The sequence below is a fragment of the Podarcis cretensis genome (genome assembly GCF_951804945.1).
Source record: "Podarcis cretensis genome assembly, chromosome: 10".
NCBI lineage: Eukaryota > Metazoa > Chordata > Lepidosauria > Squamata > Lacertidae > Podarcis > Podarcis cretensis.
This window is the reverse complement of record NC_137179.1, coordinates 19,042,754-19,067,398: the sequence shown is the minus strand read 5'-3', so window position 1 is coordinate 19,067,398 and position 24,645 is coordinate 19,042,754. Positions and strand designations below refer to the sequence as shown.

The 24,645-nt window shown below is 39.4% G+C and overlaps 1 protein-coding gene across 12 annotated transcripts in view; it reads left to right on the top strand.

The window, feature by feature from the left end:
- The window catches only part of ERC1 (ELKS/RAB6-interacting/CAST family member 1), a 178,889-nt gene that overhangs the window by 145,246 nt on the left and 8,998 nt on the right, over positions 1–24,645 (top strand). For 9 of the 12 annotated variants that reach the window (XM_079992268.1, XM_079992274.1, XM_079992264.1 and 6 more), the window contains 2 exons: positions 4,547–4,648; positions 14,054–14,242. In XM_079992268.1, the coding sequence (XP_079848394.1) occupies positions 4,547–4,648; positions 14,054–14,242 (291 nt within the window). Of the gene's footprint in view, positions 1–4,546; positions 4,649–6,507; positions 6,575–14,053; positions 14,243–24,645 lie in introns of those variants that run through there. The other 3 variants (XM_079992266.1, XM_079992267.1, XM_079992275.1) reach the window with 1 other exon arrangement.

The following is a 24,645-nucleotide window of genomic DNA, read 5'->3' as shown; positions in this document are numbered from 1 at the left end:
AAACCCACTGTTTTTGTAGTCACAAGAAGCAAAACTTAAGGGCTCATCCAGGCTTCCTTTTGTGCCATTTTTCTAGACATCTCCAGGTTTTAAAGTTGCCTGGAAAGCTCAGCACCAAAGAAAGTCTGGATGAGCCCTAGGTTCTTGGGACAGTCCAGTCCACACATAGCTCATCGGCTGCGTGGATGATAAACTGTGTTTGAAGTGGCTTGTTCCAAACTGTGCAGAGGAAGGAACATCCAGCACTCTTCCATCAGACCTAGAGGCAGTTCCAGCTGATAGTCCCTGTTCGGCTAGTTAACATCTGTTGTTGATGAGACAAAACCAGGGTTAGGAAAATTGGTATATAGGCTGGAAACAGCTTTGGTGGATAGGCACGCCAGAATGGATCACAGGGTGATGGGTGCAGCACCTGATTTAGGGTGGTGCAGGTGATCCCCGCCCCCGGGCACCGAGCCAAGGGAGTGCAAAATACTACTACTAATATACCCTATGTTTCTATGGGTACCTACTGAGAAGATCCATTTAAAAAGCACCTGTACCAAAACTAAGAAATATTTGGAGGGGGGCACCAAACATTTGTTCTTGCTTAGGGCACTATATTACCAAAGTCCGCACCTGGATGGGTGAAAACTAAAAGCCTTGTACATAAATTGTATTGTACATAATTTGGAAACACAATGTTCCTAGTATGTATATGAAGCTAATTATATTTTGTAAGCTGCGTTACGGAGGATTTGCCTTGTAAGGCAGCCTGTAAGTACTTCAAATAAATAAATAGAAATAAATAAATAAACTATCCAGTGGAGGTGTAATTGAACTGAGATTTATATATTTTAATCATGAATTCCCCAGCTCCCTTCAGTACCTTAGCACAGATGATATTCCTTAGGTGCCTATTAAGCAATTACTATAAATTTTTGTTCTCTTCTTACATTATTGCTTTACCTCATATTAGATGTAAATTTAGATACACGGCAGTGTAGCTGCAGCAATGGCCCATATTTTTGTATATGCTGCCTATCACTGAAGTATGTTTGACAGCTGAACTGTATCTTATAACTTCTACCTGAGAGTTGAGCTTGTACTTTTCAGTATAGTTGGAAGAATAACTCATGTTTTCGATCCAAATTGCCTATTTTCATTAAAGTAATTTACTTAGTGCTAGAAAATCCAGATGAGGAAATTGAAATTATAGACAACTTTACTGACACATCATTAATTTTAGTTTTGTTTAGATCTTCTTGCCATGTGTCTTTTAGAGACCCTTACTTCAGCAGTTTATTTAAAAAAAGAAGACAAGAAAGCATCCTAGCAATTTTACAAGGTTTAAAATGTGATATTATGTGCATAAAACCAACAAAGACTTATCCTGCTATAAAACATAGGCAGTGGTAGCAGCTGCCCACTGCTGCTGCTAGGGTGAAGGGCAGGGCAAGGCATCTAACAGCAGGTGGAGCTAGGGTCACAGTAGGCAAAACACAGGTGGCACATAGACAGGCTTGATACATAGGGAGAAGAAGTCAACAAGGGGTGAATGGGATAGAAATAGTCAGGGTAGAGACTGGGAGGGAGAATAAACAGGTTAAGAAGGGTTAGGGGGAAGCAAGCAATGTTAGAGGCTGAGTGGAGGCAGAAAGGGAGTAAGGTGTGCTGCCCTGCAAAAAAAAAAAAATGAAGTCATTTTTTCCACAGTGTAGAAACCAAATCATCTTATCATGGTTCTCTGCCCCTGCTCCTTCTGCTGCTTCCCATCCAGTCTCTAAAGTGGCGTGTTGGCTAAGCTCCTGTCTCTCGGAACAGAACGGCAGGAGCAATGTGAGACGATGAAAGCATCCTGAATGAATTCTGAATATTCCAGGGTCACCAGTCAGAGTAAACTTGAGGAAAGTGTTTTAAAGTGTGTGTGCTGTGGATTATTGCTGGGTGTTGGTCTGGAATAAGACAGTTTGTGCACATTGTGGCAAATACAGTAATACTGTCCTGATTGACTGGGTGTTTCCAATTTCAAGGCAATAATGCAATTTGGAGAATGGGTGAGTTTTGTCACCCTTTCTGAACTTTTTTTTCCAATGAGAAATTGCTTGGAAAAATGCATTGAGTGGTCTCTCTCCTCCTGGAGATCTAGGGGGTTGCTGTCTGAGATGGCACAGTACAGTTTATAAAAATAAGTAACATCTGGTTTCTCAAAAAAATCACGAAATTTAGGTATCCTTGTAACTTTTATTTTCCATTGTAACATTATTATTGACCGGTTAGCATAAATTAATAAAACAGCAAATACTCAATTCAAAGTTATATATTGCTTCTTTCCTTTGTTTATAAATATATTTGTGTGTCAGCCTTTGGATTCTAGGTTTGGAGACTGAAATTACTTGATGTTTGTGTCATGCCACAAGTTGGGACTTCCAGTAAAATAGTTCTCATGTTTCCTTATAGTGTTCTGGAGCCCTCTTGAACAGTTTTCTAAACAATTATGGCCAGAATTATTTCCCACATCACCATTCCAGTCACATATTTTGCAAGAGCGTGAAATATCACATTCCTACATTTAATGTAAAGTCACTTGGTCTTTTCCCCAGCTGCATCTGTTTTAAAAGACTTGCTCATAGCTAACCCCTTTGGAGATGTGTGGTGTGTGATTTTGGACATTATACCACCACATCTAAGAGTTTAAGGCAAAAGGTAGGGCAGGTGTTTTTTCCAGCTCTGTAAACAAGGACTGAAGTCTGAGAATGTTTATCACAGTGCTGTTTTTATTTCACAATGGTTAAGTGGCTGGTGATGCAACAAGCTGTAATTCAAGATCAAAAGAACACATCACTTCTGATGATTACTATGTTAGACTCCTGGAGACTTCACAATAGACGCATACAGTGGTACCTCGGTTTTCAAACAGCTTAGTTCTCAAACTACTTGGAACCCAAACACTTCATTTTATTTTTTTTTAAATAATTTTTATTAACTGGCCAATCACATCAAATTAAATCACATCATATAAATTCCGAATTACAAAGCCAAATTTTTAAATTTTGTTGGGGGAACCCATACTTCAAGATCCAAAGGGGAATTCAGATCATCTTCTTATTACTGCGTTAATGTCCAGATCAGTCCCAATCAGTCCGAACAAAGTTCATAATTCTATCCAGTCTTATCTTGGTGTTGCCACATCATATCTTGTTCCAAACACTTCAAACCCGGAAATGAGTGTTCCAGTTTTCAAACTTTTTTTTGGAAGCCGAACATGCTCCGATTTGAGTGCACAGTTCCGTTTTGAGCGAGTGGCTTGGCCCCAGCAGTGACTGCCGCTGCTTCCTTCCCTTCCTTTTCCTCTGCTGGGAGTTGGGTGACTCCTTGGAATGTAAGTGACTCCGGAGTAGGGAGACTAGGAAGGTGGCGACTTTCCCCCAGCGCGCAGAGAGGCGGTGTTTGGAGGGAGAGAAGTATGCTGGGCAGGTTGACCTTCCTGCCCCCTTGCCTTCCCTCCCTCTCACCATCCCAAGCCCAACCCCAAGTGAGGTCCAGATGAGGCAGTGTGGGTGCTGCATTCCTGAGTGGGGTCTTGGGGCGCTCGCACTGCACACAGACTCCAGTCTGCCCAGCTCAGCGTCCAGTGACTAGGAGCACAGCCGAGAGTAGCCGCCTTTTCCTCCTCTCCACACTCCGGTGCTGCTGCTGCATCCTGGTGCCACCATGCCAGGGACGCGCAGGCAGTGCCGCCCCGACTGGCTCACAGCTGCCACTTTGTCATGCTGCCCAAAGTGGAGATAGAAGCCCTGGGACTCACCAGGGTGAATAGGGAATGTGGGCAGATGCCGGAAAACATCCAGCCCCCTCCCGCATCCAGTTAGCCACTTCCTTCCCCACCCCCACGTGCGCACCTGAGTTCAACAGCACTCTCTAGCAACTGGCATTTAGATGTGGCATCTTTACTTACTGCTATCAGATCTTAGTCCTAGGATTTGGTGGTTCTTCAGCTTCATTCCGCCCCCACATTCAACCACTGTCCCTCCACCCAACAAACAAACACTTCCTGTCAGAAAACCCTTGACTTTATTCCTCCCACTTGGGGGGTTCTGGCCTGTTAGCAGCCTCTTGTCCTTATTAGCTGCCCTTTCCATTTTGCTTCCTCTTTGCCAAGTCATTCACCCTCCAGGGCTTCTTCTGGCCTTACATACATTTCAAATGCCTTTTAAAAGTCTTAACATCTTGGTGACTTGGCACAAGGCCTACAAAAAGGGGATACATCTCCATATGCTCATATACTTACCATATTCTTATAGTTTAATTTTTTATCAGTGATTTGCTTTTAGCAGATATGTCAAATGGCTTGTCCATACAAAAATGGTTTTTCCCTTAAAAAAGGTCCGTACGGGCCAGTCGTGTCCGAAATCACTTGAAATTGGAATTAGATATTATTTCATATGATTATCTGTATATAATAGGAAATTTATACTCCAGTTCTCTTGTTATATTTAATACATTGTGTAAATCTCTTTTATAAATAAAACCCTGAAAACTCAGTATTCTTATGTCTCCTTTGCAGACTCAAAATCGCATGAAATTGATGGCAGATAACTATGAGGATGATCACCTCAAATCGTCATCTCATTCCAACCAAACTAACCATAAACCCTCTCCAGATCAGGTAAGAACCCTGCTGTTTTTCTTTTTACAGTGATCCTTTACTGGTGTGTACTGATTTGTATATCTAGGACCAGAAGCAGCTTTTCCAAAAGGGAATTAAAAGAATTAGCTTGTTCTGATTTATGACATGGATTTCCTTGCTCTGGTATTAAATTGGAATTCCTGTTAGCAAATCATTAGATTTCATTATTGCAGAAGGACTGGTCTAGCAGAGGTTTGGTGGCATATCATTCTTAGTATAACTCAAGTGAACAGTTATTTCAGATTGCTTCTTTCTATGGAGACCTGTGTGCTCAAATCTGTGGCCTTATTGCTTGTTTGTAAGGGTGGCTGCATCCATGCGAGGAAATCCCAGCCTGTGCGCTAAATGATCATAGGCTGTTCCTGTACATGCTCAATGAAGCTTGTCCTAAAAGAGAATCAATTTACCATTTCCTATGCACAATTTAACTTCAGATGTCGCTGGCTGAACTGAGACGTGCTTGGAAACTAACAAGATGCTTAGCAAAACCCTTATTCAGTGCAAGAGGACCTCCTAACTAGAAAGCTCTCGCCAGTACTGCAGCATTCACTAACTTAGTTAAAAATAATAATAAACCTTATCTGGTTACCATCTAGCTTGATAAAGTGAATACCTCACACATCTGCACCCTCTTGTAATTCTAAAACCAGCACAGAGGCATCCCATTTATATAAAAATATGACTATGTTGTGCAATGATTATGGGGAGAAAGGAAAAATGTGTGTTGAAAAATGCTTGAAATTGCCCACTGATGCAAAAATTATACTTCAGCCACTTCCAAAGGTGATATTAAAGGGGAGGGGAGCTTAGGGAGGCTTGGTATGTTGTGTGTGCTTTCCTTTGAAGGACACAAAGGAAAAAAATGAAGGAAGGGTCACTCTTAATTTTTCTCTCCCCACCATTTTCTAAAATTAGAATCCAAGGGTCATCTAGTCCAACCCCTGCAATGCAGGAATCACAACTAAAGCATCCCGGGCAGGTGGCCATCCAACCTCTGCTTAAAAACCTCCCGGGAAGGAGAGTCCACCACCTTCGAGGGAGTCCATTCCATTATTGAACAGCTCTTACTGTCAGAAATTTCTTCCTAACATTTAGTCAGAATCGCCTTTCTTATAACTTGAATCCATTGGTTCATGGTTCAGGTCCCAACCTCTGCAGCAGAGGAAAACAAGCTTGCTCCATCTTCCATTTGACAGCCCTTAAGATATTTAAGAAGGTATTTATTTCAAAGTACAGCCACCAAAGGAATCATTGTATCCTGCTTTATTTATTTATTTGCCAAGGGGACGTGTTTCTCAAACCTGCAATAGGGAACTGAGAGTCCTGCCTGAAAGCCATTTGAGGCTATCAGTAGTTGGAAACTTTCAATCTACTATTTGGAGATGTCAGTCATAACATTTCTCATGATGCAGCAGCATTGATGTTGCAGATTAAAACATTGCTCTGCAGTTCTGACTTTCCTGGGGAATAAAAGGATATTTCTTTTGCACACTGAAAGGAGGCGAAGGGGCATTTCCTTCACGTGAAATATGATTGCAGCAGAAGGTAGTGATCATATGAGATGAAGGCAAACTGTCACATGTAGAGTTCAGCCACAATTACCAGTCAGATGTGCCTTCAGCATATTTTAATGTTCAAAAATTAACTATATCACCTAAGAATACTTACAGTGATTCAGGGTATTTGAAGATAACAGAGTAGAAGATACAAGGAATTAGTGGCTATTTTTTCTCCCACTAGAACGTTTTTCTTTTGTGTGGTTTAAATACTAATCGAGTCTTTATTTCATTCCCATGCTGCTCTGGGGCTTTTCCCCCTTGTCTTCTCTCAACCAATAGGATGAGGAGGAGGGTATTTGGGCATAGCCAATCAGATGCTCTTAGTTCAGCCATTTTGTTCAGAACGGTGAGAATCAGCTTTCTTTACCAGTAGAAAAGTTTCCCATGGTCACTCTTGCATCTTGCTTCTGTGTGATTCATGAGGTTTGGGTGTCTTTCCTTTCCCTTTCTAATGTGGCCTCTGCATGTAAATGTTTTCCTACTTATTTGTATTTTTTATTTTTTTTAATCTGTTAACTTGTTACTGTTTTGTGTCGTTGTGAGAATACACTCCCAGAGCATGTGATTGGATTTATATGCAAGCAGCAGCATGATTCATGTTGTAAGAGGGAATGTTGCCATTATACTTTAGCAGTACAGTTTAACCATGGCAGCTAATATTTGCAATTAGAAAAAACTTTTGCTATAAAGCAAAACAATCCAGAGGTTCTCTTTTTAAAAGTGACAAATCACTCAAATCACTTTTCTGCAGGATTTGAGCACGATGAACCATGCTGCTGATATTGCTGCAAGATTGTTGGGTGCCCCCAGTTACCTACAATGTTTGATAAAGCAAATGAGGATTTGGAGAAGATTAATAGTAACTTAAGGGAAGAAATAGCTTTCCAACTTTTCTGCATTCTGCCTGATTTATTGTCTTGTTAAATATATTGTTGCATTGATCAGATCCTTTGTTCTAAGTCAATTATGTAGGAAACCTACAGCAATTGTGATAGGGCCAAAGTTTTAATTTTACAACCTGGGAGTTGAATTGGCACTCCCTTTATTTGGGAGGGGGGAATGATTTAATTCATGCTCATTAGTGATCTCACGCCCCTTTGGAGTCTTTCTTTGCCATGTCTTTGTGTTTGTGTATGGTGTTAAAACTATTCAACATGATGGTGAAGAGTAAGTATCATGCTGAAGAATGCCAGGGAGCGGGTGAGCTGAGAGGTAAGTTAATGAGGGGGAAGAGGAATTAGCTTAGAAGGCAGGAGCAGTTCAGACTCATTTACATGGTAAAATGAAAATACTGTGGCAGATGTTGATTAAAGGAACTTCCATTTAAACACTGCGTGTACAAAGAGGATAAAATTGAGGAAACATATGTGCTTCTCTGTCAACAAAGTGTTCACTCCTGTTACTTTGGAAGACAAGAACTGACACAACAGATAAAAGGGTAATGACATCACTGGGGCTTTAGTGGTTGTTTGCAACTTATTTGCTGTGGTATAACTCTTACATTTGAAATCTTAATAAGAGAGGCAAAGGGTAGGACATGAGGATGCAAGAAAAAGGAAGAGAATATGAATATTGGAATGGACAAGAGAGAAGATGGAACATCGGATCCATTATTGAAGTGTGAAAGTTGAAATCTTTAGATCTTTAGTATACTATACAACATGTGTTGTGCCTTTGCGATGTGTATTGTTTGTACAAAGAGTTTTGTCAATGGGCCCTTGTATTTGGTCAGCTTTCCAGTGCCTTGCTGTAGTCACTCACTAGGACAGATCAGGTCAAATGCTCTATAGTAGAAAGGACTTGCTCCGTCTGCCTGGGACACCCAAGGTGAGCTTCCTTACCTGTGGCTGCAAGTAGTTAATAAACCATGATGCTGTATCTTCAGTCCAGAGATAAATGTGTACACCATAGGAGTCAAGTCAAACCTTACCATGATAGTTCCTGATGTAGTTCCTATTTCAGGAGGAAGTACCAGCTGATGTTGAAAGGCTGAGCCTGTACTAGTAAGAAACCCCTTAGCTCTTAGGTCCTGCAGAGGCCCATCTGGGGGTTGCTGTTCAATCCTGTCATCTCTCTTTGTGGTTACCATTTTTGTTATACTCCATGTGGGTAACTCATGTCCCAACTGTTCCTTGCCTAGGGCCTTGCCCTCCTCCCTCTTATGCCTAGTTATATTCCTACTTAGGGCCTTCATTCTTCCAACTTTTTCGCCATCAACCACACAGAAGCCTCTTGCTCCCTTCAACAAGTCCCCCCAACCTCATTCTCAGTACCAACCACTTAGGCTTGGTACCACCATTCAAAAAAATCAGAATTTACCTTTTATGTAATAATGCTCATTTAGTTATAGTCAACTAAAATTTACTGGCACTTTGAAGTCTGAATGAACATGAAAAGCCTGTAACACAATGTGTTAAGTAAAAAGGGTTTTGGTTTTTTTAATTGAATTATGTCTATCACTCAAGGACAAGTTACAGGTAGGTAACCGTGTTGATCTGCCATAGTCGAAACAAAATAAAACAATTCCTTCCAGTAGCACCTTGGAGACCAACTAAGTTTGTTATTGGTATGAGCTTTCATGTGCATGCACATGAAAGCTCATACCAATAACAAACTTAGTTGGTCTCCAAGGTGCTACTGGAAGGATTTTTTTTTTATTTTGTTTCAACTCAAGGACAAGAACAAATAGTGTCGTCATCGTCCCCCCAAAATAATAATAACTAACAGTATGTTCAGAGGTTTTGAGTCTTAATCCCAACACACTAATCTTGACTAATCTTTGCAAACTCAGGAAATTTAACAAAGCTTTTATTACTTGTATTTGGTCCATACCAATACAGTTGTAAAATGCAGCTCTCACCTTTACTATCTTACTCATCATAAGGGTCATCTTCTGGAAGAATAAGCACTGAAAGCCACCATGATCTTTGTGTGAAGAAAAAAACTGAATAATAATTATCTCTATGGTAGTGAGCCTTAAATAAAACTGAAAATGCAGTCTATCGGATTACTAAAAGGCATCATCATGAAAATTTACCTGGAGACGTGCCATGCTCAAGGCTTCAGCCTTCTGACATAAAAATGAGGATCTTGCCAAAGACTTTGAAATTAATTCCATTTCACTCCCTAAATTCACTAGGAAGAAGTGGTGGTGGTTGTATACCTTCACATACCTTAATATGTCCATCCTCACTCTGTGGTTTTGTTTTAAAAAATGTTAAAACTATCGCTAACACAGAAAAAAGGCTTTAACACAGTATGTGACACATCTTAGAAGAACTGAGTCCCAGACTTTGTGGTTCATAACACATTGAACAATACGAAGCCACCTCATTACTGTCATCAAGAGATTCCTCTCCTGCACTCATATCCAAAAATGACTTTGTTTAAAAGCCATATTAGTTTACTGCCAGTTTCCAAAACATTTCGACAGTGGAGAAAATGCTGACACATAAAAAAACATTATATGTTCCCATGATCTGCCCTTCAGTCTGTATAGGGCAGTTCTCTTTTGCTTCACTTAGGCAGGTGCCAAACCACTTTTGAGATCAGGCCACTTTCAGAGAAGTGGAGCAAAGGCAGGGGGCACGGTAATAGTAGTCTTGTTCTAGTCCCAGTTTAAATTTCAGTCATCTTGGAAATTCTTTAAAATTATGGTGTCTGAATTCAGCCAAGTGCACATTCAGTTTTCCATCTTCATCAAAGCATCTCAGTCATAAAACATTGTTCCACTGTTCTGAATTTGGTTGTGAAGATCAGAAACATTTTGTAAGTAGACTGCCAGTTGTGGCAGTTCTGTGATGTGGACAGATATCTATAGAAGAGTACATTAATTCACATTCTTTTTTTAAAAAAAAAATGTGATGATATAATGCAAGCTTTTTCATAGTCTCTTTGGAAGCTGTTTCTGGGAGTGTCGATAGAGAAAGCAGTGTTCATTCTTTTGTATCCTTCCCCAGGTTTTTTTTTTCTCCCCCAAAGTTTGGCTAGTTCCCAAGGTGAAGGCGGTGAGCTCTGGAAATCATTAATCCATGGGATTTGTTCATGGTGTATTAAAATTTCAGAAAGAATTTGCTTTATAAATATGATTTCCTGATTGACTCTGGCAGAAATGAAACCAGAAGAGATGGGACTGTCAATGCAGCCAAAATTCCTTACAGTGGTTTCTGTTGAAACGTTATGGGCAGGGAGGAAAAGTCATCTGGGGAAGTGACTGTTGTTGGTTTTGAACCTCTTGTTGAGGTTCTGCAGTGGATTCTTCCAAAAGATTCAGAACTTGCAATGGAAATTGCTCGTAGTTTTTAAGGATGTTCTTGTGTTTTCCTTTCCCCCTGTGAATAGGGAGAATCAATATAGCTATTAGAGATTCCTTTCCCAGGATCCATGCCCAGTCCAGCCCACATTTTGACTGTTTGTACCAGGTGCTGGCACACAAGGGACAGATTGGGATTCTGTTGATATTCTGTTTTGACAGTTTATCTGCCTGGGCTGATGGAGACTGTCTCAGATTTGGAGTTGAGGGGCCCCTGGCTTGCTGTCTTGGGAACCTCAATATTCACATCAAGGTTTCCTGGTTTGAGACAGTGTAGGATTTTGACTGCCACAAAAGCCATCAGGCTATAACAAAAGGCAATTGGCACAACCAAAACTATGTGTTGACTAGGCAGAAATGTGGGTTTGATTGTAGGGGATTTTTCATCAAGTGGTGGTCAGACCACTTCATATTGAGGTTTTGACTTTCAGCACCCATTTTCCTCTTTGGGGGTGGTTAGACCTATTAAGATAGTCTGCTGTCAGAAGCTTATGATGCCTGAAGGATTCCAGATTGCCATGGGGAGTTTATTGTTTGCCATGACTGACACTCCTGTAGAAGTTTTGCTCACTCTTTGGGGTACAAAGAAATATCTGGTCACGTGCTTTTAATTAGTCTTAGTCTTTAACTGTATTGTTTTTATTCTTGTAGTGTATTTGAGCGATCTTTTTTCTTATGGAAGTTAGTCAAAGTGAAATTTTTGTTCCTCAATCCAACCTGCATTTTAATAGGGTTAATAAATACTACTAGTTGGCCCAGTGTTCAGCGTTGAAATGAAAATAACCATTTTGTATTGAGCCAACTTCTGTTTATGGTTTTTAAATAAATTCACTCGGTACATTGTGCCGATATTTTCAAATGCACTTATTATGTCATGTTTGACAGGTTTTATTGTGCTTTAAATGTGTTAAACTGGACATTGAATGAATACCACTAGCTTGGGCAAAGACAGGGATGGCCAGAACATCTCTTGTTAATAAAGAAAGGCTGTTTTAGAAAATATTCCCATACCTTGGATAAGCTCTAGAAAGCATTCAGGTTGCACAGAGTCTTGCAACCCAGCTCATCAGTCCTGTCCAGCTCTGCCTTTCTGCTTGGCAGGTGCTTTTTTGCATCCTCTTAAGATAAGCTCTGCAATTGCGGGAAGCACTGTGACTCTTGCTAAGTGGCCAGCTCAAATTAGATGTGGGAGAAACATAGAGATAAGCACGGTACTTACTGGTGGAGTTAATGCATCCCAAGGGAAAGAAATGAACTCCTCTGTGAGCTTTACTATTCTCCAAGAGGGCAGGATCAGCCCTTTACAAAATAAGCAGCAGTAATCAAATTAGGATGCTTTCAGCAAGTGGCTTATCCATGGATAAAATGATCTTGTTTCCAACTTAATGGGTCCTGTTCCCATAATTTAGATAGTTTATACTAAAGGAAAAGGGGTCAGTATCATCATACAGGACCAACATTATACAGTACAGAGTGGCATCAGAAAGGAATTAGTTCAGCAGGTATTCATATTCAGTTGGATAATGATAATGCTACTATTTCAAAGGATACTGTTACAGTTTCCTTTCTACCTAAAGATGACCAGAAGACATATCTACTGTACTGGAACACGCAGCCTTAACATACATAATCTTTTATAGGTATCTCTGTGGAAAGAATACAGTACTGTGTTCTCAACCAAACAATGCTTCATCCTAGTTCTACATTCTTGACCTTTGTTTCCCTATTTTAAAAGTGAATTCTAAATTTTATATCAAACCAAGAGGGGCTAACACTGGTCCCAGCCCTAATCTGATGTATGCTTTTTAGAATTTAGAACTGGTAAAAAGAATTATACAACTATCAAACCCATGACTGTAGAACTTTTCCAGTCAGCCACCCATTTGTATGAATTTTAGTTGTGCTAAATCATGTTTGAGGTAAATCAGCTGCTTCAAACAAAGGGAAAGGCATGCAATACATTTCTGGAGTGAAGGGTGAAGATTTTTCACTTCCTTCCCTGTCCCATTCAGAGGTCAGGCTCCTTAAAATCCTGTGTCATGCAAAAATTACACATTTGTAACTGGGAAAAGATGGGCCTGGATGATAGGCAAAAACTGATGTGCATAGTGAAGGGATGATAAAGATTCTTGGGATAAGAATGACTTTTTGAATGCATTCTGTTGTAAACACAAGAAAATAAACATTACCAGACCACACCGTATATTGCTTTCAAGTTACCAGTTCCAGCACTCAAGTAAATTGAGAACTGCTGATATAGGGCTTCCATGGGGGGGGGGTTAAATTACAGGAGCTTTAACAATGGGTGTACAACAAAACACACTTGCATTTTGCAGCGAACTTTAAAGAAGAATGGTGTTGCTAATGAATTGTTTCTCCTTTGTAGTGTTCTTATCTTGCTGGGTGGGACATAGTTTTACTTATCAGTTATACTGCAGGCCTGCTAACTTGAGGGGTTTTTGAGAAATCTTGTAGGATAGCCAATATTACTACTATTGTCTGCAGCCAACCACAAGCATTGTGTCAATGAAAATTTATTTCCTTTCCATATTTTTGCCTATCAAGTCATCCTCAACATCTTTCCAGTCCTGTAGCCCTTACAGTCTTACAGCATTGCCTTTTTAATTTTAAATTCCCTGTAACAGAAGTAATATTCCATGCTGTTTCTTTTTACAGTGCTAAAATGTTAATCCTAATGTGCTATAAACAGGGTTCTACAGTCTTACTGGGGAAGGGATTTTGACACCACTAATCTGTAGCTTTCAGCTCCTCCTATTGCAGGACCATTAATCCATTCAAAGAGTGTTGGAAACATAGCAAAGGAGCCAGAGCAGTTGTGTATGCAGGACAATGTTGAAAGTAGTCCCAGCACCTGTTTCTGTTGACTGGGAGATTATCACACTTCTATGTTCATTAGCAGAGTTAGAGGGTATGGTTGGAAAGATACCTTATGCCTGCTGACAAGCAGAAGGTGCAACCACAGATTTTGCCTGGATGTGAACATTTTGACAGCTAAAACTTCACCACAGGGAACCATTGCTGATGCAGGCCTTGTACCTTGTTTTTGTTGTTAGAGATTCTCTTTCTTATTCCTCAGTGTTTAATTGGTTGTAATCAACAGAATGTTCACACTCTCAATTTTCCATTCTCCAATTATTACTTTCAAATCCCTGTGCTCTTTTAGAAGGAAGCACATGATATAATTAAATAAATCTGCAAAACATTTTAAATTAGTATTTAAATGTATAGCAGAGAAACTTTTTTCTTGAAATCTGTTAATTTGCTTAGGGGGGCCCTTTCAAGTGAAACAAACAGAATTATATGCAACTCTTCTCATGACTGGATTCACATGTTATCTTCTCATCTCCCCTACCCCACCATGCAATTTTTACATAGAGAGAATTTGGTTACTCCTCTTAGCTTTCCTCCAGTTGTTTATGTTATAATTAAGTAAATGTCTCATTTGCTTACGTATTTGTCAGATTATGATTGACTTGCATTCTTTTATTTTAGGTAATCCAGCCCCTTTTAGACCTTGATCAGAATCGCAGCAAGTTGAAGTTGTATATTGGACATTTGACAGCCCTGTGCCATGACCGGGACCCCCTGATTCTCCGTGGACTCACTCCGCCTGCTTCCTACCACCAGGATGACAACCGTGCAGCTTGGGAGAAGGAGCTGCAGAAGATGACTCTAGAGCAGGTAAAGCAACTTCTCATATATATATATATATATATATAACACAATATGGGGCTATTTAGTTCAGATGATAAAGGGTGAATTAAATTGTACATGATGCAGAGAAAGTGGATAGAAGTACATTTTCTTCTTCTTCCATAGCACCAGAACCTGGGATCATACAGTGAAGCTGAATGTCGGGAGGTTTGGGATGGACACTTGCTCATACAGTGTCCAGTTAGAAAATTAGCTTTCACAAGAAGCCACCAAACTGGACAGCTTTAAAAGGGGGCTTAAACAGATTCATGGAGGATAAGACTACCTGTGGCTACTAGCCATATATAGCCATACCAAGACATAATGTGTCTGAATGCCAGTCACTGGGTAACAGCAGCAGGAGGAGGGGCCTACTGTCCCCCTTGTCTTGTTTCTGGGCTTCCCATAGGTATATTGTTGGTCACTGTGGAAAATGGGATTCTGTAGTCTGATGTAGCAGGACTCCTCTTAAGTTCAGGCTGCCAGCAACTCTGCCATGCCTTCTTCTAGGATAGTATAAACTATGAAATTCAAGTTGGTCATCTCTTTCTCTCCTTCCGATTCTAGTTTTTCTTTTCCAAATGATATTTAATATTTTGTGGCTCCTGATAACTACTGATCACACTCAGTCCTCATTGGGATGTTGGGGGACTGTCACCTTTAAGAGTTTTGTTGGGATTGGAATTATTATTTGTTTTGCACTTCTGCAGAACCTGAGGTTCCTGAAAGTATGTTAATGCTTCTTCTTGGTTCTTAGCTGCGCTCTTTTGGCTCCAATACTGCCAGTATGGGGACACCAAGTCCAGTATGAAGCAGATGAAAGCCTATCTCTGATTTTTCCTAACACGTTTTATCTTTTTTTTTTTTTTTAAATAATTTTATTGCATTTTTCACAAAAAAGAACAAAAAAGCAAATTTTCACAAACATTACAAAAAGAAAAATTTTCACAAACATTACAAAAGAAAAGAAAATATAGACAAAAAAAAAAAGAAGAGAGAAAAGGAGATTTTAACATAAAAAAACAAAAAAAAAAACCCCTCACTTTCCAATTATAACCTTCAAAACCTTATTTTCCTTACTTCCACCCGCCTCCCGATCTTGTATTCTATGTAATAATTAGTTCAGCAAGCTCAATCTTTGTTCATTTTGATTCTTGATCCCTCCCTTTGTGCTCTTATTTAACTCAGTCACTAGAACCCCTTCTTTCCTTTTCAATGTCCTCAACATTCAAAGATTTTACAGTGTTTTTGTAGATAAACTTTAAACTTCTTCCAGTCCTCTTCCACCTGCTCTTCTCCTTGATCTCGAATTCTGCCGGTCATTTCAGCCAGTTCCATATAGTCCATTACTTGCATCTGCCATTCTTCCAGAGTGGGTAGATCTTGTGTCTTCCAATACTTTGCGATGAGTATTCTTGCTGCTGCTGTAGCGTACATAAAGAAAGTTCTATCCTTCTTTGGCACCAATTGGCCGACCATGCCCAGAAGAAAGGCCTCTGGTTTCTTCAAGAAGGTATACTTAAATACCTTTTTCAGTTCATTATATATCATCTCCCAGAAAGCCTTGATCCTTGGGCACGTCCACCAAAGGTGAAAGAATGTCCCTTCAGTTTCTTTGCATTTCCAACATTTATTATCGGGCAAATGGTAGATTTTTGCAAGTTTGACTGGGGTCATGTACCACCTATATATCATTTTCATAATATTCTCTCTTAAGGCATTACATGCCGTGAATTTCATACCGGTGGTCCACAACTGTTCCCAGTCAACAAACATAATGTTATGACCAACGTCTTGTGCCCATTTTATCATAGCAGATTTTACCGTTTCATCCTCAGTATTCCACTTCAACAGCAAGTTATACATTCTCGACAATATCTTAGCATTGGGTTCTAACAATTCTGTTTCCAACTTTGATTTTTCCACCTGGAAACCAATTTTCCTGTCCAAATGATAGGCCTCTCTTATTTGAAAATAATGTAACCAGTCTCGCACCTTATCCTTAAGTTTCTCATAGCTTTGCAATTTCATTTTATCTCCCTCCTGCTCCAGAATTTCCCAATATTTTGGCCAGTTAGATTCCATATTAAGCTTTTTTAAGGCCTTTGCTTCCATAGGTGAGAGCCACCTAGGGGTTTTATTTTCCAATAAATCTTTGTATTTCATCCAGACATTGAACAGTGCTTTCCTGACAATATGGTTTTTAAATGTCTTGTACACTTTAGCCTTACCGTACCACAAGTATGCATGCCACCCAAAAACGTTATCATATCCTTCCAAATCCAAAATATCCGTGTTTTCAAGAAGTAGCCAATCCTTCAGCCAGCAAAAAGCTGCTGCTTCATAATATAACTTGAAGTCCGGCAGGGCAAACCCCCCTCTTTCCTTTGCGTCAGTAAGAATTTTGTATTTTATTCTGGGCTTTTTGCCCTGCCAGACAAATCTAGAAATTTCTTTTTGCCACTTCTCAAAACAGTCCATTTTGTCAATGATTTGTAGCGTCTGAAACAAAAACAACATTCTTGGCAATACATTCATTTTGATAACAGCAATTCTACCCAGTAAGGAAAGTTTCAAGTTTGTCCAAATTTCAAGATCTTTTTTCACTTCTGACCAACACTTCTCATAATTATCTTTAAATAAATTTACATTCTTCGAAGTCAAGTTCACCCCTAGATATTTCACTTTTTTCACCAATATTAAACCTGTTTCTTCCTGAAACCTTTCCTTCTCTACTGCTGTCAAATTTTTCTCTAAAACCATAGTTTTTGATTTATTCAATTTAAAACCTGCCACCCGACCAAATTCTTGTATTATTTCCAGTGCTCTTTTAGAACTAGGGATTGGCTCCTGTAGCGTCAGTACTAGGTCATCTGCATAGGCTTTAAGTTTATAGTGTTTAACTCCGACCTGTATACCCTGAATCTGTTGGTCCCTTCTAATCATATTCAGCAAGACCTCCAGGACTGAAATAAAAAGCAAAGGGGAAATTGGGCAGCCTTGTCGTGTCCCTTTCTCTATCTTAACTTCTTCCGTTACTGCATTATTCACTATTAATTTCGCCTTCTGTTCTGAGTAAATCGCGCCTATACCGTTTCCAAACCTTTCTCCAACCCCCATCCCTTGCAAATTTTTCCTCATAAAGCTCCACGAAATATTGTCAAAGGCTTTCTCCGCATCAATAAATATTAAAACAGCTTTTGTATTTATATTAACTTGTAGCTTTTCTAAAATGTCAATTAAGTTTCTCGTGTTATTTGACAATTGTCTGCCTGGGAGAAAGCCAGCTTGGTCTTTATGAATCATTGTTGCTAAAACTTTTTTCAATCTTCTAGCTAAAATATCAGCAAAAATTTTATAATCCACATTAAGTAGGGATATGGGGCGGTAGTTCTTTAGTTGTGTCTTTTCTATCTCATTTTTCGGTATAAGCGTGATGTAAGCTTCTTTCCACGACTCCGGCGCTCTTTTCCCCTCCATAATTTCATTGCCAACCTCCATTAGAGGTTGAATTAAGTAATCTTTCATGTCTTTGTAGTATTTGGAGGTTAGCCCATCCGGGCCTGGAGACTTGCCTAATTACAGGTTCTTAATGGCACCTTCAACCTCCTGTTCAGAAATTTTGTCGTTCAGTATTAATTTATTCTCTTGAGAAATTTTTTGTAATCCATTTGTTTCCAAAAATTTCTCGATTTTGATCTCATTCTGTGGCCCTTGTGAATACAGTTGTTTAAAGTATCTCTGGAAGCAGTCTTGAATCTCCCGTGGGTTTTGTATATTTCGTCCATTTACTTCAAGATTGGTAACAGTATTTAATTTCTGTCTTTTCTTCAGCTGCCAAGCTAGCAGCTTTCCACACTTATTGGCCGATTCGAAGGTTTTTTGTCTCATTTGTTTAATTTTCCATTCTATATCCTGGTTAACCATTTTCAAATATTGTGCCTGATGTAATTTAATTTCTCGTAGAATGTCCTGTGACTTAGGTTTAGTCCTTAATCTCTTCTCGCCTTCTCTAATTTTCTCTAAAATCTTTTCTTTCTTCTCCTCTTGAAGTTTCCTCTTTATAGCATTTTGCTGGATCAAAAACCCCCTCATTACGGCTTTACTTGCATCCCAGATTACTCTTTTCTCCACGGTAGTCTTCAAATTTATCTCAAAGTAGTCTTTTAGTGTTTTTTGGGCCTTTTTCACAATTTCAGAGTCTCTAAACAAGGTGTCATTCATTCTCCATCTAAAGGAACCAGTGGGTGTTAGTTTCATATCCATCTTCACTGGGTTATGGTCGGAGCAGATTTTGGGGCAGATTTCCACCTTTCGAATCTTGGGTGCCATCCCTCTTGTAATCCAAATTTGGTCTATTCTAGTCCAGGTCAAATTGGCTTCAGAGAAGAAGGTCCCCTCTCTACCTAGGGGATTTTTAGTTCTCCAAATATCAATCAAGTCCATATTGTCTGTCAATTCAAAAAAGGTCTTTGGTAGTCTTCCATCTTTTGTGACTACTTGTCTTTCAGATTTATCCATATATGTCGAGACAATGCCATTCATATCTCCCATCAAAATGATATTTCGATCTATAAAGTCCATTAACGTCTCATGCAGTTTCTTATAAAACTCTGATTTCCCCTCATTAGGTGCATAGACTCCAATTATTACTAATTTCTCTCCTTGGAATTGTATTTCAATTGCCACAAATCGTCCATGTTCATCTTTAAGGAGAAACTTTGGTGATAATTTCTCTTTTGCGTAGATCACAACTCCTCTTTTTTTTACTTTGTCTGATGAAATAAAGTCTTGGCCTAACTTTTTATTTATCAATAATTTCCTTTGGAGTCTTGTTATATGTGTTTCTTGTAGGCAAATTAGGTCCAGTTGTTCCTTTTTCAGAATATGAAAAATCCTCTTCCTTTTGCTGGGGGAGTTCAAACCTCGAACATTCCAAGTTAACATCTGCAGAGACATGTTGTTGTTATTCTGATGTTCCACCAGTTGCTCCTAGAAGTTGCTCTTGGTTTGTCGGCGGTATCTCTTTCCGTTGGTCCAGTCCCAAGAGAGTTCTTCCTAAGTCAGGTGGTCCCAGTCCTAATATTCCCGAGTCTTTTGTTCTGGCCTCTCTTTGTAATTCTTCTCCAAAATTTCTCAGAAAGCTCTCTTTATCTTCCTCTGATCTTATCTTAATTTTCTTTCCTTTAAATGTAAACGAGAGGCCTTGTGGGAATTCCCACCTGAACAAAATTCCGTTTCTTTTTAGCAGGTCCACCAAATTTCCGTAATTGGTTCTAAGATCAAGCAGGTATTTCGGGATATCTTTAAAAATCTCAATTCTCACCCCTTGGATATCGAGTGCTTTCTGGTAGTGTAGACTCAGTATTTTATCTCTTTCCTCTTTTGTCCTTAGAGCAATCAAGCAGTCTCTCGGCCTATTTTTCCTCTTAACCCTTCCCAATCGAAAAGCACTCACTATCTTAAATTCTTCTTTCTCTGGATCCAGGTCCCAGCACTCCTCAAATTCCGATGTCAACAGTTCTATCAAGTCTCCTTCTTCTATTTCTGGGACCGATCTAATTCTCAAGTTGGTCTGTTTCTCTTTAAGTTCAATCAAAGAGAATTGTACCTTGTATTCATCCAATTTTTTATTTATTGGTGGTATCTTTTGTTCTACTGCCAATACCCTCTCTTTGGCTTCCTCCGCTGTCTTCTTTGTCTCCTTAGACTCCTGCACCAGTCTGTCAATCGCCTGGGTGTTAGAATTCACATTCGTCCCCAAATCGTTTACTTTTTGCCCCAGGTCCTTAATAGTTGAAGTATTTTGATCAATCTTAGCTGTCAAATTTTGCAGAGCCGATAAAATCTTGTCCAATGTTGCAGAATCCGATCCTGTTCCTTTTGATTCTTCCCTTTCTGTGGCTTGTGGGACAGAGAGTCCTGCTGATGATGTTCTTCTATGCTGGAGTTGCTGCTGTGCCTGCAGCTGCTGCTGTTGTTTAATTTTTGCTCTTGTTGATACTTTATCTGGAGGCTGTAACTTGTCTGGTTGTTTCTCTTCCATTGCTTGCCTCTAGAAATCAAGGTCACTCACACAATTCCCAAGCTTCCTTCTTAGCTATAAACAATAGCAGCTGCAGTGGAAAATCCCCAGCTATAACACACAGTTCCTCTAGGGGAGCAGAATACCAGGTTGTTTCTTCAATAATTGTTAAACAGTAACTTCATCAGCTCCCCAGTTATCTTTCCAATTTGTTGCAAGAGTAAAAGAGTAAAAAAGTTATAAATTTGGAGGCTCCCTTGATTGTTACCAGTCCTTCTAAGCATTCAGTAGCAAAAGTTACAATGTCCATAAACAGTACTTTCACAGTAGCCTTGCATTTATTTAAGACAGACCGGCAGATCAGTGTTAAAAGTAAAGTGGTGGATTTTTTGTCCCCCCTTCCCTACTTGGGGGGGGGGTTCTTTTGCTCTGACAGTGAAATTTAGCTCTTTATATAAAACAAGTCAGTGGTTCAAAGTTCCCTTGTCCCTTGCTTTTATTCTATTTACAGGATCGGCAAAGCGGACTTCCTGTTTGCACTTTGCCGATTTCAGGTCCGAATTTTAGATTCAAGTTCAAAGTCCCGATCAAAGTTTTTAGATTCAAGTTCAAAGTCCCGATCAAAGTTTCTAGTTTCAAGTTCAAATTTCAAGTTCAAATTTCAAGTTCAAGTTTCTAGTTTCAAGTTCAAATTCAAAATCAAAATCAAAGTCCAATACTTGGTCTTAACTTTGATCTTTCCAAGTTCCCAATTCTTACTCACGGATAGCTGTTTTAATCCGATGTTTCACAGGAAAAAGGCCAGCGCTCTCCGGTAACTGCTATGCAGCTTCACTCCGCAGAAGTAGCGATCGGCTCCAGCACAGCGCTACACCCCCGCTCCGCTCCGGAGCTCTTTTCAGGGCTCCTTTGACAGTTCGGGGGGGCGCAAAGCGTGCCCGCTGAGCCCCACGGCCCCAGGCTTCACCCGCCTGTGGGTTTTTTGAGGGTCCTCCGCTTCGCTGTAGCGGTGGACCCGATTTCTGCGGAGCTTCCCCCTCCGTTTCAGAGGGTATCCGCCATTACCGATGGCGCCGCCTCCGGAAGTCCTAACACGTTTTATCTTTTAACGAGACAATAATAACTTATTATTTCCCTCTTGTTGAAACATTCAGAATCTTTAAATTTTTCAGTTTAGAATTCAGACTTCTAGTTGATGTTTGTATTTAAAGAATAGCACAGCAACAACGGAACAGCAACAATAGCAGTAAAAACTTGACACGTGGAAAATCATCAAGGCTGATTTACCCACTGAATTTTCAAGGTAGAAGTTTCTGCATATCTGAACCAAAGAAAATGTAATGGTTTGATTCAGATGTAATGCTAAGCTATGATTTAATGTTGTATGCATGACCTTTGTAGACTCCTCCTTTCCCTCCTCCAGTGCAGTCCTAAGGAGAAGAGGGGGGAATTTCCCTTCTCTTTTCAGTTAACCACAGTTTAAGTCCAAATCCTAAAGTGGTAAATATTAGCTTATTTATTTAGCCACAGTTTGGATTTGGACATAACGCTAAATTTTGGTTAGAGTTTTTTTTAAATGAAAATAAATGAAAGCTTCCAATCGCCACCTGCTGCACCAGAGGAGGGGAGGGGGCATCTGATAAACATAATTTAGCATTATGTCTGAATGAGACAATCAAATGAAAATAAAAACACACACCTTGCTGTCTTCCAAGATGGATACTGGAGATCTCTAGAATCTTGACTATTAAAGTGTTACGAGAAAATATCCCCTTGAATTATCTGGAATGAGATTTTGTATTTCTTTGCCTTGATTACACACTAAGTACGTGGGAGGGATTGGTGCTACACATATCGGGGCTGCTTTGAAGATATTTTGCTTGACATAATGTTATGCTTGATTTCACTACTTGAAATTTACTCTAATATCTACTAATTTTTTGTAGCTGGTTGACCTGGAGTTGTGCTTGTGTTGTTTAAATGAAGCATAGTTATGCTCCTATATTGCTGTATAGGCTGCAATCCAACAGAAATCTAGACATTCTTAAACTCACTGAGATTGGTGGATTTAAGCACACCTAGTTCTGTGTTGTTTGGATTGTGGCCAAAATGGCACAATTTCCTGATGTTTTTATGGATGAATGATTTGGAAAAGGTGGCCATTTGTTTGGGTCTTAAAGTATGGACATAAGTCCTAAACTTAGCCACACACATAATGTACTTTGCTGCTAGAAATGTCATACTTTGATTTTTCTTTCTTCCTCCTCCTGATAATTGCTAGGCAACTAAGTATTTAGCTCACCAGGGAGCATAGATCTGATTTTTAAATTTCCTTTAGCAAGTTACAAACATGAAAGTCAATTTCACCCCCACATTCTTTTTACTTTAACTCATTACCTTGAAGCTCCTGACCTGGTTTGGTACCTCTTCAGAGTTACTGTTTACACAAAGCTCTCATTATTCTAGCCCCTCATTTTGCTTACTAAAACAGCTGGAGTAGATTAAGTGCCTAGCCAAGAGTGCAAATGCACTGAAGTATTTGTCGTGTGTGTTTCTGTATTGCTCACATTGGAACAGACATATGTAAATAGCTGTTTTACTTGTATACTTGGAAATAACATTTTATGTACCCTCTTTCACATCATAATCATTGCCCAGTTTTCACTCTTCTCAGGCAAAGCACTTGTTTAATTCTGTTAATTCTTCCATTACTTATATCGTACAGCAAAATCTCTGTCCCATAGTATCTCCAGCCTTTCTACTAATACTCATTTCTATCCCAAACATTTACCCCTCTTCTTTGTGTAGTCATTCAATTTATCATCCTTTCCCTTGTCAGCCTGTGCAGTAGTACCTTTCATCAGTTCTTGCTGCTATCTTCATCAAAATTGAATTCCTTATCTAATTTTCTTCCACTCTGCCTCACTGGCTTTGTTTGCAACGAGATGAAATGCTTAAATCATTGTATCCAAATTAACCTGTTGTACATTTTACTGAAATTAAATTATTGTACCAAAGGAAATTTAACTAAGTTTATTTCATCCGTGAGCTTGAGACTTTTTCTTTCATGATTCACGCTATTATATGCAAACCGGGAATATATCCAGTACTCGTGTACCACCAAAAAGGCATAAACTACTGGACATTAATTCTCTACCAACATCAATAATCTGGTTTCTATAGCCTGGTGTGTTTTTGTTTCTCTCTCCCTCCCTCTCCCTCTCTCTCTCTTACACACACACATATCTTTCCTGGTTTTCATCTTTTCTGATGTTTGAACTTTTCTCCTTGCACTTTTAACTTTAAAACAATTTTCAAAAAAAAGAGGGGGAAAGCACTTCAGCAGCCAAATTCCAAAAGGCCAATAGAAGCAAGTCCAATAATTTGAAGGAAGAAAAGGTCTCTGAAGATAAATGTGTCTGAAATACAATCCCATGCATGAAGTGGATTTCGGATTCGTTTCTGTCTTCACTTATTGATTTGAAATAGTCCATGCTGTCCTCTATTGAATCCCTGAGGCAAAAAGATCCCCCCATCAAATTGCACCTACAGCTGATTCCTTTTTACTTTTTTAAAAAAAACAACCCAACTGTAATCAGCTGTCAGCACCCATGTGACAAAACATTGGGCTGAGAGGGAGTATTATCCTGTAAATTCCCCTGGATCTCTCAGAAGTTTTTTTTGTTTGTTACCACTTATAAACCACTTAATATTTCAAAAAATTGCAAGTGTTGCACTATCTAGAAACCAAGCATTATATCATTAAACAAAAACACAATCTACCACCATCCTACCATGGTTTCCTCATGACTTGGGCTTCAGTAATAGTTACGTTCTCAAATAGTTGAACTTCGTCACTGAGGGGAAATCATCGTAGGGAGAATTTTGATTTTGCATGATTTTGTTTAGGAAAGGGGAACTGCTTCTCATTAAATGTTGACAAATGTTCAGACATGGGTATGATTCATAGACACAACGGTTTCTTCAAAAAGTAATTACAATATTCACATCTGTCTCTAAGGAAATACCTCTGTATAGCAAGACTCCCAATCCATCTCTGGGTTTTGAGTCTCTCCTCAAAGGTAACAGTAATATGTTATAGAGCTTGACCTTATATTTTCATGCCTCCTCAGACACAGCTGTGGCTCATAAGGATATTCCCCTCACTTCATGGTTACATTTCTAGGGAGGGACAGATCTTTCCCTGTTCACTAATGCTTCTGTGTGTGACTTTTGCCCCATATCCCATTCTTCCTGTCTTCAGATTTCTCATGGAGAATTTATATAATTAATTTCTGAAACAGCACATGCACAGGTTTCCTCTTAGTACAGATTTCTATTGATTCAGATTAGTCTTCCACCCCAT